The following is a 16,476-nucleotide window of genomic DNA, read 5'->3' as shown; positions in this document are numbered from 1 at the left end:
TTGTTTCCTGTTTTTCCAAGAACTTACCCTTAAATTTGCATTATTCCAGACAATAATGCCAATGAAACCTAGGTGGCATTATTGTCATGAGCTCCCTGGCAATGAGACGGTAATGTAATGTAGGGGAACCGTGCAAAGTCACTTTGGGAGGCAAAAACAAAGTGCCATTTTGTTGCAGTTCAGGGACCTGATCCAAAGCCTACTGAAGTCAATGTGGTTGTGTTTTTATTGCCTGCAATTACTTCTGGGTTTTGGGGACTTTATTCTTCTGTTCTGTATGGATCTGGTGAGACTACAGCTAAATATATATTATACAAAGTTCCATACCCTGGCAGCAGAAAGAAACTAATAAATTAGATGGAATTGAGAGAACAGAAATAAATTGATTGAAGAGCAGGAGAGACTGACTTGTGAGGAGGAGGATAACTATTAGTATTTGAACAGTGTAAATGTCAAGGTGGAAGAAGAATTACTTAGAGGGTCCAATTGAGTTTTACTAGGTGTAGAGCCAAGAATAAGGCAAGGGATATTTAGCAAGAATAGAGGGAAGCATTCAATCAGCAGTGAAGTCTACTGGACCATGAAATAGTCTCCCAAAATAAATGGTGGCAGCCCTGTAGCTGAGGTCATTTAAAATTAGACTGGACAAAATATTCTGGAGGGAACAATCCAATCTTGAGTCTCAAGGGATGGACTTGTCAATGTGATAAGGATTTTCTATCTCTAATGCTTATTAGTGTGCCATATACTACTGTGATTTGGCATATTTGAACAAAATGAATGTTTGCTATTCAGGCAAACCCGGATTTTTAACATATGACAGTTGTCATGATGTTCTTTCTTTTTTAGATAGAAAATAATTAGAAGTTGAAAAGTCCCTGCCAAATGCCAGGCACAGCTATCACTGGTCCCATAAATCCAGCCACTGGACTATAGAGGGAGATAAAATAACCTACATTAAAGGCTTCTAAACTGTCAGAGTCATTGAGAGGTTTCCCTGAAACTACTTTTTCCAAGGAATGATATGCAATAATGAGCGAACAAGGAATAAGCCTGAACTAACAAACACAACGTGACAGGCTCTGCAAGGCTTTTTAATTTTATTCACTACCTAGAAACAAGTGCTAGGCTGATAACTGTGAAGACTGGCATCTTGCATTTATATATTGATCTCGAATGAAATTTAGCTAGAATGGGCATTTGTAGCATGACATTCAGCTCTGACTATGTGTGTCAACTCTAACCTTCAGGAAGCAATTACTTCTGAAGCTGAAAGTACATCCCTCTTTCCATGGTCAGAGCAGGTACTTACACCCATCGCACCAACATCCTTAGCTGACAGCCCGCATGCCTGATCATCCTTTCTCTCTTGATAGGAATCCATGCCCAGGATTTTTGCCTTGGCCCGTGCTACCTGACAAACACTGATAGCAATTGATTAAAGCATTTGTTCCGACCAAATTGATAATGTCTTTTATTCAAAGGTTGTGGCTCTGATTGGCCTTTTTAAAAGCACCAAGGCTCCTAATTGACTGCTTAATTGGTAATTGCTCTGTTTGTAGTGATTATTTGCATGGAGCAACTCACTGCAATCAGTTGGAACTAATGGCTGAGTGACAGTCTGGTTCATGGTCTTGACTAGATTTTTTATTTTCAGCTCCAAAGAAGAAACCTTTGTATAAAGATAAAACTGAGATATTTCTTTCCTCTATTTAGCAATAGTGCGATGTATTTAGACATTATTATTTAATAGTTAGAATATTATCTTTAAGTAGGGTGCTACTGTTTTTCTTTTTCTTCATCATCATCTCCATGATTTGTTGTGGGTATGGTCCTGAGTCCTTATAAATCAATGAGTTTTCTATTTTCCATCCGTCTACCCAGTTGCAAGGTGAAATCCCCCAGAATCTGGTTTATTCTTTTCTGCTACCAAGCTCTACCAGTCCTGGTGACTAGGGAGATGGCATGGGTCATACCTTTGCCAATGAGAGGCACTGGGTATTTGGTTATGCCAAGGGTGGGCAAAATGTGGCCTGGGGGCCAGATGTGGCCCACCAGGCCTCTCTATCTGGCCCACAGGGCCCCTAAAAAAATTAGAAAATTTATATTAATCTGCCCAGGGCTGCCTGTCATGCGGCCCTCAATGGTTTGCCGAAACTCAGTAAGTAGCCCAAAATAATTGCCCGCCCCAGGGTTATGCCCTTCCTGCCACATACCCCAGGCCAGCATTAAATAACCATTGACAATTCATATTATAATCTAAGCACCTAAAGTATCTTCTGCATTTGCGTGTGATTTCACCAATTTTCAAAACATGATATCCTAGCTCAGGCATCAGCAACCTTTTGGAGCAGCAGGCCACTTTAAACAGAGCTCCCTGCAAATATGACCCACTCCTTGCAACCCAGCTGGTGATGCCACCACTGCTTGCCCCGATGCCTCTCCCCACAGAGAAGCTGCATACATCCCTTGCTGCTGAACCGCCACAGATGTCCTGGCTGCGCTGGCCAGGTCCTGGCTGGTTTGTGGAACGAGCCTAATCTTAATGCAGCAGAAATGACAGCTTTGGTTGATGGCTTTGAGCTGTTAGCCAAGTAAAGGAATTATCAGGCTTCCAAAATTTCCTGATGGTTCCTGGCGAATCCTTCCCAAGCAAATGTTTGTCTAACCTGCACTTAAAAACTCCCAGTGCTGGCGATTCCACAGTCGCTCAGTAATTGGTTCTGGTACTTAGCCACCCTCATCGTTAGAAAGTTCTTTCTAACATCCAACCTAAATTTCCCTGGTTGCAAGTTAAACCCATTTGCCTCCCACAATTTCAAACGGCCCTTGCGTTCTGTTCCCATGCCCCTTTCCAGAATTCTCTCGTTACCGATTAGTTGCAAAGCTAATGCAGAACCTTAAATGCTTAGAAAGGGCACGATGCTCCCTAAAACACAAGATCGCTGCTACGCTATAACCCCATCCCCTCCTTCCCATGTTGGCGCATCATTTTATGTACAACTGCTTTTGGGTGTCAGGCTCGGTGTGCACCCCTTATTATTATTGTGCTCTCATGCATCGGATTCAGCAGCCATCAAATAACTCATCGGTGCATACACCGGGCTCTCTGAAGAACGAGGGTGTCAATTGATATTTATATCCCAGCAATGCTTAAGACTGCCAGTCATGCAGCAGATTTGTGGTAGTAGGCACCGTGCTAGTATAGAATAGAAATCCCCTGACCTAGACGGCTCATGATCTTAGCAGTTGTTGCAGCCCTTGGCTGCAAGGGGTTGTGTTTATGGTCATCCAGGTTTATGAATTTTATTACATTTTACAAGTATTTTAATTGAACGTGCAGCAGATATAGTTTATCTGTCATTCTTCTTGTCCTCTCAGCAATAATCAAACATAATGTATTATACCAGGGATGGGCAACCCTTAGCATAGTTGCCAGAGTATGGCAGGCAAAAGCGTTTTGATTGGCACGTAAGCCTCAAGGCAAATAGTAGGGAAGGGGCTAGGAGGGCAGATGGTAGGGAAGGGGCTGGGAGGGCAGATGGTGGGGAAAGGGCTAGGGCTGTGCTACCACAGCAAGGATTGGGCACCTGAGGCTCCCCCACCATCCACTTCTGCCATGCCAATGCTTTACAAGTTGAGGCAGCAGGTGTTTTTGGCACTCTGCCCAAAAACATTGCCGACTCCTGTATTATACCTTTTCTTCTTAACAGCACTTCCCATCAGTGAATCCCAGAGTCCTTTGAAACCCCTGATGAATTACATGGCATTATGGATTGGTGGGGTATGCATATAGGAGGGGGTCAGACATGAAGAGTCTAGATCCAAAGGATGTCACACACAGGTCAACAGCTGAGTATGCAAAATAATCCCTAAATGTTGAGCCTCCGAGCGAATGCTGTTAATACCAAACTCCTTCCTTCCTGTACTGCACTGCATTTAGTCTGGTCCCCTAGCAACTACGTGGTTATTTTTGAAGGCATATTCTGCAGCACTAGGTCCAAAGGTGTTATGGCATCTGTTGATCATTGTCAATACAATTTAAGCTGTAAGACTTTTTATGCCACACTTTAAATCAATATTTGGTGAAAACAACCTGCTATTCAGTATGTTGTATCCTGCCAGATTTTGTCCCTTGCACATGCGCAGGCACTCGCAGCCACGTGCCCACCCCCACCATCAAAATGCAGGGTTTTGGGGACGGACTTTCACTGACAGACTTCGCTGTTTTTAATATGTGAACCATAGGAAAAGAAATGTGTTCGAATCAGATGAGCAACCTGCTGCGCTCTCTATGTGGCCTTTATTTTCCCGGGTGGAATCCCTTATCACTGAAACATGCTGCAAAGGACGTTCGTGATCGAGGGCAATGCCCCATTACCCTGCATGCCTCTTGTCTTGTAAGCAAATCTGCTGAAAAACATAGGCAACGTGCAATGGAAAGGGCTGATGTGCATAAAAACGTGCTGCTTCCTGAAAAGAGCCTGAAAACGGAGTCAACAGAGCATTGAGATGATGGATATTATGGTTGTAATTTGCATCTATTTTATCAGTGCCTGGTCTAGGAAAAAAGTATTTAATACTATTTCTTTTTGAAGGATGTATAAAGCACCATTATTTTATTTTAAAGGTTTAGGAAAGGGGCAAAATCGGTGTCTGTAGGAAAGGTAGTGGCTGGACCAGCACCCCCATGGTGCACTGGTTATCATGCCTCAGTTGGTATGCAAAGGAACCTGTTTCTAACTATGAAGGGGTTGTTAAATCTTCATAGCCCGTTCTGTTTTGGACCATCTACGTTATATACCCTCTCCTGCTAGATTCTGCACGTGACAGAATTAGAAAGCCCAAAGGAGTTCCAGTCCACTTGGACAAGAGATATCCGAGGGTCTTTTACACCATCATGCTCTGGTATGCTGCCTTAATGGCACAGGAGAACAAATGTTGCACCTTTGCATTGCTCAGAGGTTTTGAAGGTTAAGTAGAACTTAAAGGATCACTCAAAAATACGACAAAAGTTGTGTGGAGCCATGTCCTTTTTTTCCTTTTGTACCCAAAACTGATAGTGGAAGTAGCCATAGTTTTGGGTATGGACGGTCAGTCATTTTATAAGAAACATGTGCATAAGGCTCTGGTTGAATTCAGATTCAGACCAAATGGGGTAAGGAGCAACAAGCGTCACTTGTATATCTAAGAAAAGCCGAGAAGATGCACGGGGCAATCCATGAGGTCCTTTCTTTCTCATTATGCTTAATTTAAACTAGGTATTAAATGAGTACCTCTGGGCTGCAGTCCTGCTCCTTAAATGTATGCTTAATTTAGCACAGTGACAGAGACATGGGATTCACTAGGTTAATTTGCCTCGTATTTTATTCTTTCTCCTATTCACACTCACTTAAGCTCTCAATGCAAAAATGCATATGGCATGCAGCCCTTATAAAACCTTATAACTGGGAAAAACACAAGGTGGCAAAATGGATGCTAGTTGTGATGTTAGAAGGAAAAAAAAAGTGAATTCATAAGGAAGCTGAAATTTGAACCCCTGTCATGGTAAAAAAAAGTAACTGAGTGAAACATCTAACATAGAATTAATGGGGAAATAAATGTGTGGTGAGAGGCATAATTGGAAAAAAAAACTACAAAAATCAATAAGCATATACTTAAAAAATAAGTATGCTTTGTATGTCTGTTTAGCAGTCTCATAGCGCCTACAGTGACAATTTCCATGCCTGATGGATGTTGTCAAGCTTCCCAGCCCAAGATGCATTCCTCTAGCATTTTCAACCAACAATGAAGCAATAATATCTTTTGTGAAGACCCAGGGGTAGCTGATTCATTCCCTCCAGAAAGGTTGCAAGAACAAACTGCAGGCCAGCCATTTCTGGGAAACCACTACTATTATCCATGCTTCCTAGCATCACAGAACTATAGCGTCGGAAGGGACTTCAAGGGTCATCCAGCACAACTCCTTGCACTGGTGCTAGATTTACTATTCCTAACCCAATTTGCTGTTCCTATCTTGGATGTGAAAGCACTCCTCAAAGACCAACCAGGCTCTTCAGCACTGATAGACTAAAAGGAAACAGAGTGCAAAGAGCAGTTATAGACAGTGCCTGCGCAATGATATTCACGGTTGGCTCTATCCCTTTCCCTCAACCGTGCTCTTTCATTTTCCTCTCTCATGTTCCATCTACAGAGACAGGATGAACTTTTTTTACTTAGAGGATCTCTTTCTGTCCAAATCTGCTGCAAGGGTATCTGCAATAGTATCTTGCTCAGACCCTACTTCTGTCCAGGCATCGTAAAACAAGTTCTGCTGTTCATTAACTCTTCCTTGGATACTTGTCCTTTGGGGCTGGCTGATATTGGTCTGTCTTGCTTTTGTAAATTATGCATATAGATTGAATCTCTAGGACATTTGGCTGGGGATACTTTAATTTATGTTTACTCGGGTACAATACTCAAGGTGGCTTTAACAACAGGATCTAAAAGAAATGTATCTATATCTATAGGGCAACAATATTCCAAAGCATTAATATATGGATAATACAGTGAGTCTCAGTGGAGTTTTCTCTGCTGGAGACTGAGACATGAGAGACTCCAGTCAAGGTTTTCCCTGGATATTAAATCAGACGGAGGGTGACCATTTAATCTACTTCATGTATTTCAATGCTACCATTCAACTAACTTTGCCAGGGATTGTGTGCACATAAGAAAAGATTAGTGTTCCATGCACTCAGTTTTTATTTAAAATAAGTAAATAAATAATATATATATATTATGGGAATAATATATATATATTATGGGAATTTTTCAGGGCTTATCTTCGAAACATAAAAACTGGGATGAAATTGGGATAAAAGGAAGAAAAGGGGGGAGGTCAATTTAAATCAGGGAAAAAAAATCGGTGGTGAGAATGGCAGGGAGGGAGTAAGGCTGGGACTAGGGAAGGTGGGGGCAGGCACATGGTGAAGCCCGTCAGTCACTCCCAGCACTGCAGCATGGAGCAAAGTAGGGGGAACTGTCAGTGGGTGCAGGGCGTGGGGTGGGGGGACACAGTTCTTGCTGCTACGTGCCCCCCAGGAGGGCTGTGGGTTGGGGGCTGCACCGGGTTCTTCCGGGGGGGCGTGTGCCCCCGGATCTGTGCATGGGACAAGAGCAGGCTGCCACTACAGGCTGGGGCCAGCAGTGGCATTGGGCTCTTCCTGGCACTTGGCAGCCTGCTCTCACTGTAGCCTGCTGCCACTGCAGGCTGGGGCCAGTGGTGACACTGGCCTCTTCCCAGTGCTCAGGGCATGCAGCTCCCGGGGCAGGGCCAAAGCTGGAGCCTCCAGGGTGAGGCTTAAACCTGCCCACCCTGGGAACAATTCCTGTGGGCCACCCTGCCCCACCTGGGGACAGAGCCGGGAGACCCCCGCCCCCAAGCAGTGGCTCCAGCTACCCTCTCCCGGCCCCCACGTGGCCACTGCCACCCCCTTGCCCCCCACTCCGCATGCAGCCACTGCCACCGCATCCAGTTGGAAATCTGTGCCTCAGGTAACCGGCACAGCTGCATTTTTAGCTTACCAGCACCGCCCATTTTTCAGTTCAAATCGCCTTAAAGCAGCATGAGTGAGGAACGGGCCATTCCCCATACCAGTTAACAGGGATCTGAACTGAAAAATGGGTGTAAATCAGTGTCATATTGAATGAAATAGTTTGAATGTTTGTAAAGGTTGCCCATTAGCCAGTTTCAGGAAGATAAGATTTATCTCCTTATCTAGTTCTTTGTTTTGGGACTACGTGCAAAAGATCCTGACTTTGCTTAAAGTCTTAATTTAAATTTCATCTTTCAGAAATCTTTTACAAAGAGAGCAAATATCCTGAATTCCAAGAGATCAAACCCTGAGGCCTTTTGACCAGGTTGGTAAGAAAAGGGCATTTGCAGCGATATGGAAGTTTCCCAAAGGTAATTTAAAATGCTCAACAAAGGTAAAAGAATCTGTTGAGTAAGATCTGAGCCCAAATTTGGGAGCAGTGATATATTGAGTAGGAGGAGCCCACTGACGGCAGCTCGCTCAATAAAAACGGTAACTTGCTGTCCCAATTTGGAGGTGACTATACTTGTAGAACAACGAAGGAAAAATCGCAAGTATAGCCCGGGTCCAGACTGATCACCTGAACCACCCTCTCCGTGAACACGAATCTCTTAGTTCACGCTGAAGCCGCAGAGCACCTGAAAGGGACTGAAGGAAGGGGACTTAGTCCTATCACTGCTGAAGCCAGCCTATTGAATTGTATTGCTGAGCCCATTTCATTGAACCGTACTACTGAGGCCAACCCATTAAATCGTACTACTGAGGAATGAAACCATATTTTGGTATTTGGCTTCTTGGAATTCTAGGATTGTAAGTATAATATGAAAATAATAGTATTGATTCAAATTTAACTTTTAGTTGTAATTGTAGTTGTTTTTGTAACACTAATTCTTATAGTATTGTTTGGGAAGGAAGTGCATTCGGAGCATTGTTTCTGATATATGTAATTATTGTGTTTTTAATGTTTGTGGTGTTTCTTAAAGCTAAGCAGTGTTATATACGTAGCAAAGAGTTTTAAAATAAAATTGTGTTGTATAAATTAAGTGTGTAATCATTGTGAAATCGTGCAATCAGTTAACTACTCCCCCAGCCAGTGCATCAAAACGAATCAGTAAATTGTGTGGGATTTTCTCTATTCCATAACCCACTAGAGACAATCAGTAAACAAACAAATGACTTAAAAAAAAAATAAATCAGGGAATTTATCAGTGAAAATCGGTTAAAACTGAGAATGCAGAACACTAGCAAAGATACAGTCTAATATGATAAATGAAGTCTGTTATTTACATCACTGAATTAATCCAGTTATCGTCTTTGTTTAGGAACAGCCTATATTTCCTGCTCTAAGCTTAAGTGCCTCTGACCACAGTGGGAACATCTGTCCTCTTCTTGCAGTGTTGATTACATCCCATTTCTAGGTAGGCTACAACAAAAATCCATTCTGATAAAATTAGCATGATCCAATTAGCGGGGAAAGCATATTTCTTAATTAAATGCTCTGATTTGTTCTCAAACCCTCTCTTCAGGTTCATTCTTAGTTTAAATCTGCAAGCTGCAGACAAATCAGAGAGATTTTGAAGGTTTGAAGTAGTTAGCCAATAAATGCTCGACAACGAGAAACAGGATTTTCCAAAAGTACAAAATGAACAACTCAAATGGAAAAAAAGTAGCTTATTCATGACTTATTTGTACCGCTTTATACAAACTACGTTTTCTGCTTTTTGACTTTATATCCATACATGTTTATACTGTGTAACAGTAAAAAAAGTTGTATTTGACCTTTCTTTGACCATTGCTAAAAACGTTCAAAAAACCTTGATATGAAAGCAAAATATTGAAGTCTTAAGGAAAGTTACAGTAGTTTGTTGCATGAGTATTGGCATTTGGTGTGCCTGCTGGTGGAACTCATGAAACCAAGTAATATGGAAGTATAAAACAAGGAGGACTGTTCAACTTAGCTTCCAACTTTGGTTCTTTATTAGACTGACATTGTTTTCTTCTTAAAATGATAAGCCCTCTTTGAACTGCACCTTTTCAATGCCTAACACATAGTTACCTGATCCTCCGATATTTCAGCTGTACAAAGAAAGGGTTGTCTATACAGGCCCTGTAGCAATGAATATCAGGAAACAATACCTCTCTGCAGACTTTGACACAAAAGGTACACTGAAAACCTTAATCTCTTTAACTTTGATTAGAGGCTGTCCAATTTTGCAATGCAACCTTATGGCATTTATATCCAAGCTAAAATATGTCCAAAACCTACTCCTCACATCCAATTATGATGTTAGTGTCTGTGATATAAAAACTCATATTCTCTGTTCCTTCTTCAAAGCATCTGTCCCAGCACTCAAATAACGTCCACTCCCATCTCCCAAGACAAATGGTACAAAAGAACACTAACCTCAATCTGCTGGATGGCTTCCTCCCGTTGACGGATGGCCTCCAAGTCCTCTTCGGTGATTTCTGAGAGCAGGGCTTGATCTTGATCCTGGCTCTGCCACATGCTATCCCCTCCATTGAAGATCTTCTCATCATCAGCCAAGTCAGAAAAAGGAGTGCGGGGACTCTGCTGAAACCAAAAAGAGGAAGCAAAAGACACTGAGAAGTTTATCCCTTTTATACTGCATAGTTCCAGGGGATAAGCAGGGAAATTAAAATATAATGCAAAAAATTGAGTTGTTCATGGCAAAAATGGAAGAACCAAAAGCAGTAAGGTAAATGGATGTTAAGGGTGGAAGAGACTTAGGGCGCCTGCAAGCACTATGGAGTTTAATCCTCATTAAAATAAATAGGTTTATAATATTTAAACTTGTTTATTTTGGAGCGTTGCATCAGTGTTTACATGCACTAGGTTTTCAAATGAATTAAGCTTTGGAGTGTTGCATCAGTGTTTGCATGCATTAGGTTTTCAAACAAATTAAGCACAGACCTCGGCCAGCACTGCAGGAGAGCAGGACAGTCCAGTGCTGCCCCCTGTCCTAGGCCCTTCACCCTGTGCCTGTGCCCTGCCATACAGCTGTTGGAGCAGGGAGGCAACAAAAAAGCAGAAGCAATTCAAAAGTGGAAGCAATTCAAAGGGGTGAACACTCAAAAATTTTGCAGCAGCATCTGGTGGACAAGGAGGCTCATTACGCATTTTGAGTGCCGATGTGTTTGCATGCAACAAATCCATGGACACACCATTTTAATTCGCGGCAAGCCAAAATAAACTATTTCCGAAAAGTTTTACTTTAATGCACCAGAAAGACTTTTAAAGCATCCGGAAAAAAAATAACCTGTGCAAACAGTCATACCACTGCAGTGAAAGAAAGGACAAAAAAAATGTGTGTACAAACGTCCTTAGAGACCAACTCATGAAATCCAGTTCCTTAATAAGAACTGAGTCAGTTGCCCAGGAGGTTCCAAACTATGATGGCAGTCCAAAATCTCAGCTAAGAGAGCAAGCTAATGGATATGCTCTGCTGTGGTGACGTCTTCTAGGTGTCAAACTCTGAGAACCACCATACAGCTATACTATGGCAATTGTTCTGCATGATACTCTGGGTTAAACCATCTCCTGCTGGAATATCCATGATACACTAAGATGGAAGTTCCATAATTTCATTGGTTTAAAACTCAACTGGACAAACAGCAGATATTAGGCAGATAGTCTAATAATCATACTTTGCACTTATAAAGCACTTCCTTTGTCAAGATGGCAAAGCATAGTACGGTTATTATTGCCTAATGACATTCTTAAATATCGGTATAGGGAACTACCATAACTTTTATGCCTTGTATACCAGTCCCTTTTATACCAGGTGCATCTGGCAAAACACATCCATAGAAGTAAATCATATACTAGTTACTGCATCCTTGAAATACCAAGCCACCACCCTCTTATTGCAACACGGCTAGTAGAATAACGTCTACAGACCCATTGTAACAGATGTTGTAGATACATGTTAGAGACAACAAACCCTGCCTCAGGATCTGAAAATCAAAATATAATATATGGATGGAGGAAAGAAGAAAGAAAGTGTTAGCCCCATTTTACAGATGGCAAAGGACAGAAGTTATTGTGACATAAAGTCATGCTTGGAGTCTTGGAAGAGCTGGGAATTGAACACAGATCTCCCGAGTTCCAGTCTAGGAGATGCTTTTCTCTGCTGCAGGTACAAAATATTTGAATACACACTTAAAATGATGCATACTGAATCCATTGACTTCATCTGTTAATGCTCACCATGCCCACTCCACGCACAACTGAGTTATGTGCATCATCAATCCATACACAAACACACTTTTCCTACCCTGACCACTTAGCACAGCAAGTGATACGGATGCAGTGGAGAAGGACAAAGGACAGCAGTCACAGTAATAATACCATGTAGTTATCAGGGGCTCCATTTAGTTTATTTGATCTTCTGTGTTCACCGGCTTGTTGCTGACTCGGCAAACTTTCATTTCAGGAAGGATCTAGGACTCCAGTCCTGCCAAGAATTACATATGTGCTTATCTTCCAACTTGTGCAGAGTCCCATTAAGCTAGCTTTGCTTAGTTTGGCTTTCTAATCAGAAGTAAAATTATAATAGCTGCCCAGGTGCCTGAAATGCTCTGAAGTTGCACAAAGGCACTGTAAAGGCTTAGCCATCGGTGCTTCTCAGGGAATCGCGCGTGAGAAGGAAATGTGCTTGTTTTATTTTGCTGTGGTCCTGCTTCTGAAGACTGCAAATTGTCCTCAGTTCCCACCGAACCAGTCAGTCAAAGGCTCTCAGCATTTCACTGGAGGTGCACAGGGCCTTGCAAGATTGGGCTGTAACAGCTGAAGTAAAAAGCAGCAGAAGACTCCTCTTGGTAGTCCATTATCACAAGAGGTTGTAGAGGGACACTACAGCTGGGATCAAAAAAAGTTGAAGTCATGGATGATTGTTCTGTTTAATAGCTATTAATGGATCTGTCTAAGATGTTTCCTTTGGCATCTGTAAGCCAACCCTGGCGGAAGCCAGGGAGGGTAATGAACAGGGGAGAGATCACTCTAGATCAGGGCTGTCCAACATCGGGATAGCACATGGCCCCAGGCCACCCAACCACAAACGGTGCAACCCCCCATCCCTCTGCCCCACCTCAGGGGTGGGGGCAGGCAGTGGAAGCTGGAGGAGGCAGGGGGACCTGGTGACAGCTGCAAGAGAGTGCCAGGGGGCCAGTGTCAAGACCAGGAGTAGAGGGGATGAACTTGAACCCCTCAGAAGCCACATGCAGCCCATGGGCCGCCAGTTGGACAGCTCCACTCTACATACACCCCATTCAGTGCTCTGATCCTAAAGCACTCACTTCTACCACTGTCGGAGACAGGTTACTGAGCTAGATGAACCATTGGTCCAAACTAGTGTAGCCTTTTCTTTTTTTTTTTTTTTTTCATGAAGGGATTAATGGCACAGCCATTGGTTGTAACCAAAGAGAAAAAAAATGCCCCCAGTATTGCTTCTGTCATGTTTGGTTTTATTTGCTCGCTGTGAAGGAAGCATAATGGGACAGTGAAGAGCAAGTGGCACACTTCAAAATGGGAGTCAAATGTCAAACATTAAGGCCGTATGTCGGCAACTTCATAGGGGGGCTGGACTTATGTAAGTGCTGAATCCACAGTAATTCTCACTCCCTTTGTTTGGACCTGCTGGAAGTTTGGCACATATAGAAATCAGACCACTAATTAATTCGGTTAAATATGGTCATACGCCCCTGCAAGTTGGTAATTTTGAAAAAAAACAAAAAAAAAAACAACAAAAACCCCGAAAGAAATAAAATGTGAGGCATGAAGTGAGAGTAGAGGAAGGGAGAAATGCTGCCCACATACCGACTGGGTGGCAAACATCAAAGTACTTATTTTTCATAGCTGTAAGTGTAAGAAATTTGCCACTAATATTTTCAAAACTCTAAATATAGAAAATGTATCGTTGATATTTTCTATTCTTTCCTTGCCTCCCTCCTCCAGGGAACTACTTTCTGTGGAGAAAGGATACACTGCAAAAGGAAAATCACCGTAAAAAAAATAGGTTTAAAAATGCATTTATACTTGCAGGGCCATATTTTAATAGCATTAAAACACTCAAGGGGGTGTTTTACTGAACAATTAATATACACCTTGGATGGCTGAAGGCATCTGGCAAAGTGCTGTCATTGCCCCAGGCATGTAGTTAATGAAGCAATAAAACACCCCCCAGGGCGTCCTAATCCTACATTTGTAGCTGTGATAATCTAGTCTCACCTTAACACAGGCATTTTTCTGGCGTTAAGGTTAACAGGAATGGCAACACAGACACCATTACCACTTTTTCCTACAGCTATTGATTTGCAACTCAGATGTGTTTATTGCCAGGCAGCCACGGTTATACAGGGCAACGGGGGACGCCACCATCCTAGCAAACGCACGCCGTCAGCTGCCATGAAGCAAGCCTCCGTGATCATGAGTTCCTATCACTGCTCTCCCGCGTTTCAAGCACGGCACTCTGTGCAATAATAAAGGGACTCCATCTGTGCTGCAGCAGTTGGATCTTTATTAAGTGCACTGTACGCAGTGCTGCTACATGAAGCTTGAACATACAGATTTGGGGGGGGGGGGGTTGGAAGCTTACTAGCACTACCCTCAAAATCGTTCTTCTTACAAGTCCTGCTCCAACCTTCAGGTTGTCACACCTTGATCTTACCTTCCCTTTCTCTCTTCTAACTTGTCATACCCACCCATGTTGTTGTCTTGGCAGGAATGGCAGCATTCACACAGCACAGTTTTCATGGGTTTCTGGAGGTAACTGTCAGGCAAGTCAATGAACACAACAATCCAGCTATAATAATGATCGGGCAGCACTCAAATATCTCTTTTTAAGGCATGGCCATTATCTCTTTAAAGAGACTGCATCCAAAGCACGTTATATCCGTGCTCTTGGCATGACGTATGGGGCTGGGGGACATGACTTGTAAGGAGAGGATGAGGAAACTGGTCTGAGTCTGCAGAAGAGAAGACCGAGGGGGACTGAATAGCAGTCTTCACCTCCCTGCAGGGTGGTTGCAAAGAGGATGGAGCTGTGCTGTTCTCAGTGGGGGCAGATGGCAGGACAAGGAGCAATGGGCTCAAGCTGCAGCAAGGGAAGTTGAGGTTGGATATTAGGAAAAACTTTCTCAGTAGGAGGGTAGTGAAGCACTGGAATGGGGTACCTAGAGAGGGTTGGACTCTCTATTCTTGGAGTTAAGACCCAATGCAACAAACCCTTGACCGGGATGATGTCGTTGGGACTGGCCCTGCTTTGAGCAGGGGGTTGGACTAGATGTGGCCTCCCAAGGTCCCTTCCAACCTCATTTTCTATGACTCTTTATATAAAGTGGTGATGCGAGTTTCCATCAGTCACTGAAAGCAACTACCTGATTTTATCTCCCCGGTACCTTGCAAAACGCCACATTACTGTGAATGAGCAATTCACACAAAACAATGGGATGCGATGCACGGTGGCTGGAATTTCCTGGAAGATGTGAAAGTGGCCCCTTGTTAACTTCAAAACAGTCACCACTATGTCAGTCCATATTTTGCAGCTAATTTGATGTACTGCATCTACTTGAGCTTTTGCTGAGGCACGCAGTCCCAACGCAAAGCGTTACACAGAAGGAGAAAAGCCTCATTGTAAGCAGCAAATGCAAATTCACAGCTACCACAAATGTACAATTAAACATATACAGAGATCTAATTATACTGAAGGCTTCTGATCGGAAAGACTGTATTATCAAATGGGTTTTCCCCTGTTTCTGCTTCATGGAGTATGGGTAAATAGGCTTTATTTAAGGCCAATGAAGATATGCTGGAGATACTTATTGAGTCTCCATAGCCTGGAGAAAGGGGTGCTGCTTTGAACTGATGCTAAGTCTCTCCCCATTTAACCCAGTTGTAATTGGGTAGGTGGTCATTAGGGCTGTGCAAAATGGCTGTGTTTCGATTCGGTTTTGGATTCAGCCATTTCAGAGGACAGTGATTCGTTTCAGTGCTTCGGATCACTGCCCTCTTTCGTTTCTGCCAAATCTCCTCCGAATCTGTTTCGAATGGGCTGCAAGCTTCGCACAGCCCTACTGCCCAGCCAGGTGGGGCTTGGGGCTGGGGGCTGCAATGCCTCAACAGGGAGCAGGACAGGGCTGTGGGTGGCTTGTCCAGGGGAGGGGGAGGGCCGCTGCCTTCTGTGTAGGCGAGGAGACCCTCGCGTGGACCTCTGAGCCCTGTCACACCGGGGTGCGGGCAGGAAAGCAGCGCAGAGTGGTGAGCAAGCCTGCTGGGCCCTGCCACGTGACTTGGGTCCACAGGGAGCAGAGATCTGCCCTGGGCTTTCCTCGCTGGCACTGTCCATCCCGTGCTGCACTGGATCTCTGCTCCCTGCGGAGCAAGGTCGCGCAGATTTGGTGTTTTGGGCCCCGATACACCTTCGAAACAAAACAGCTGCCAAAATTATGCACAGCCCTAGTGGTTATACAGAACAGGGGCTGCAAGGTGAGTGGACAGATACTGGTGATATCGGGGTGCCATCGGGGTGACTTGCCTACAGTAGGGCAATGGACCCTAGTGACTTTGATTTCACAGTGAAGAAGTATTTACACATACACATGCTCTTTCTCTCACATAGCCTTTCTGAGTAAAACAGTGCTAGATTTTATGCACTGCAAATTGTCTTTGTCATTTGTGCTTGGTTTCTTTTCATATTGCGTTAGTGGGATGGCTTTGGAATTGCTCCTTTCCTGAAATTGGCCTGTGGCAGATTTCTGTCAATGTGATATTTTTTTTAAAATCCAGCTCTGGATCTGTGAAGAAATTGGTACACGAGCAAAAGTTAAGGAGAGATGACACACCAGGAAGTTTATAGTATTACGTTTGTAGGGCTAAAGGGTCATT

At 43.4% G+C, this 16,476-nt stretch overlaps 1 protein-coding gene across 1 annotated transcript in view; it reads right to left on the bottom strand.

The window, feature by feature from the left end:
* The window catches only part of TSNARE1 (t-SNARE domain containing 1), a gene marked incomplete at its 5' end in the record, with an annotated part of 667,552 nt that overhangs the window by 323,573 nt on the left and 327,503 nt on the right, over positions 1 to 16,476 (bottom strand). Inside the window, one exon of the mRNA XM_059723464.1 lies at positions 9,979 to 10,146. Within this exon, the coding sequence (XP_059579447.1) occupies positions 9,979 to 10,146 (168 nt within the window). The remainder of the gene's footprint in view (positions 1 to 9,978; positions 10,147 to 16,476) is intronic.

Source organism: Alligator mississippiensis, chromosome 3, assembly GCF_030867095.1.
Source record: "Alligator mississippiensis isolate rAllMis1 chromosome 3, rAllMis1, whole genome shotgun sequence".
In the NCBI taxonomy this organism is placed as follows: Eukaryota; Metazoa; Chordata; order Crocodylia; family Alligatoridae; genus Alligator; species Alligator mississippiensis.
The sequence above is the reverse complement of the archived record's forward strand: the minus strand, read 5'-3'. Positions and strand labels throughout refer to the sequence as shown.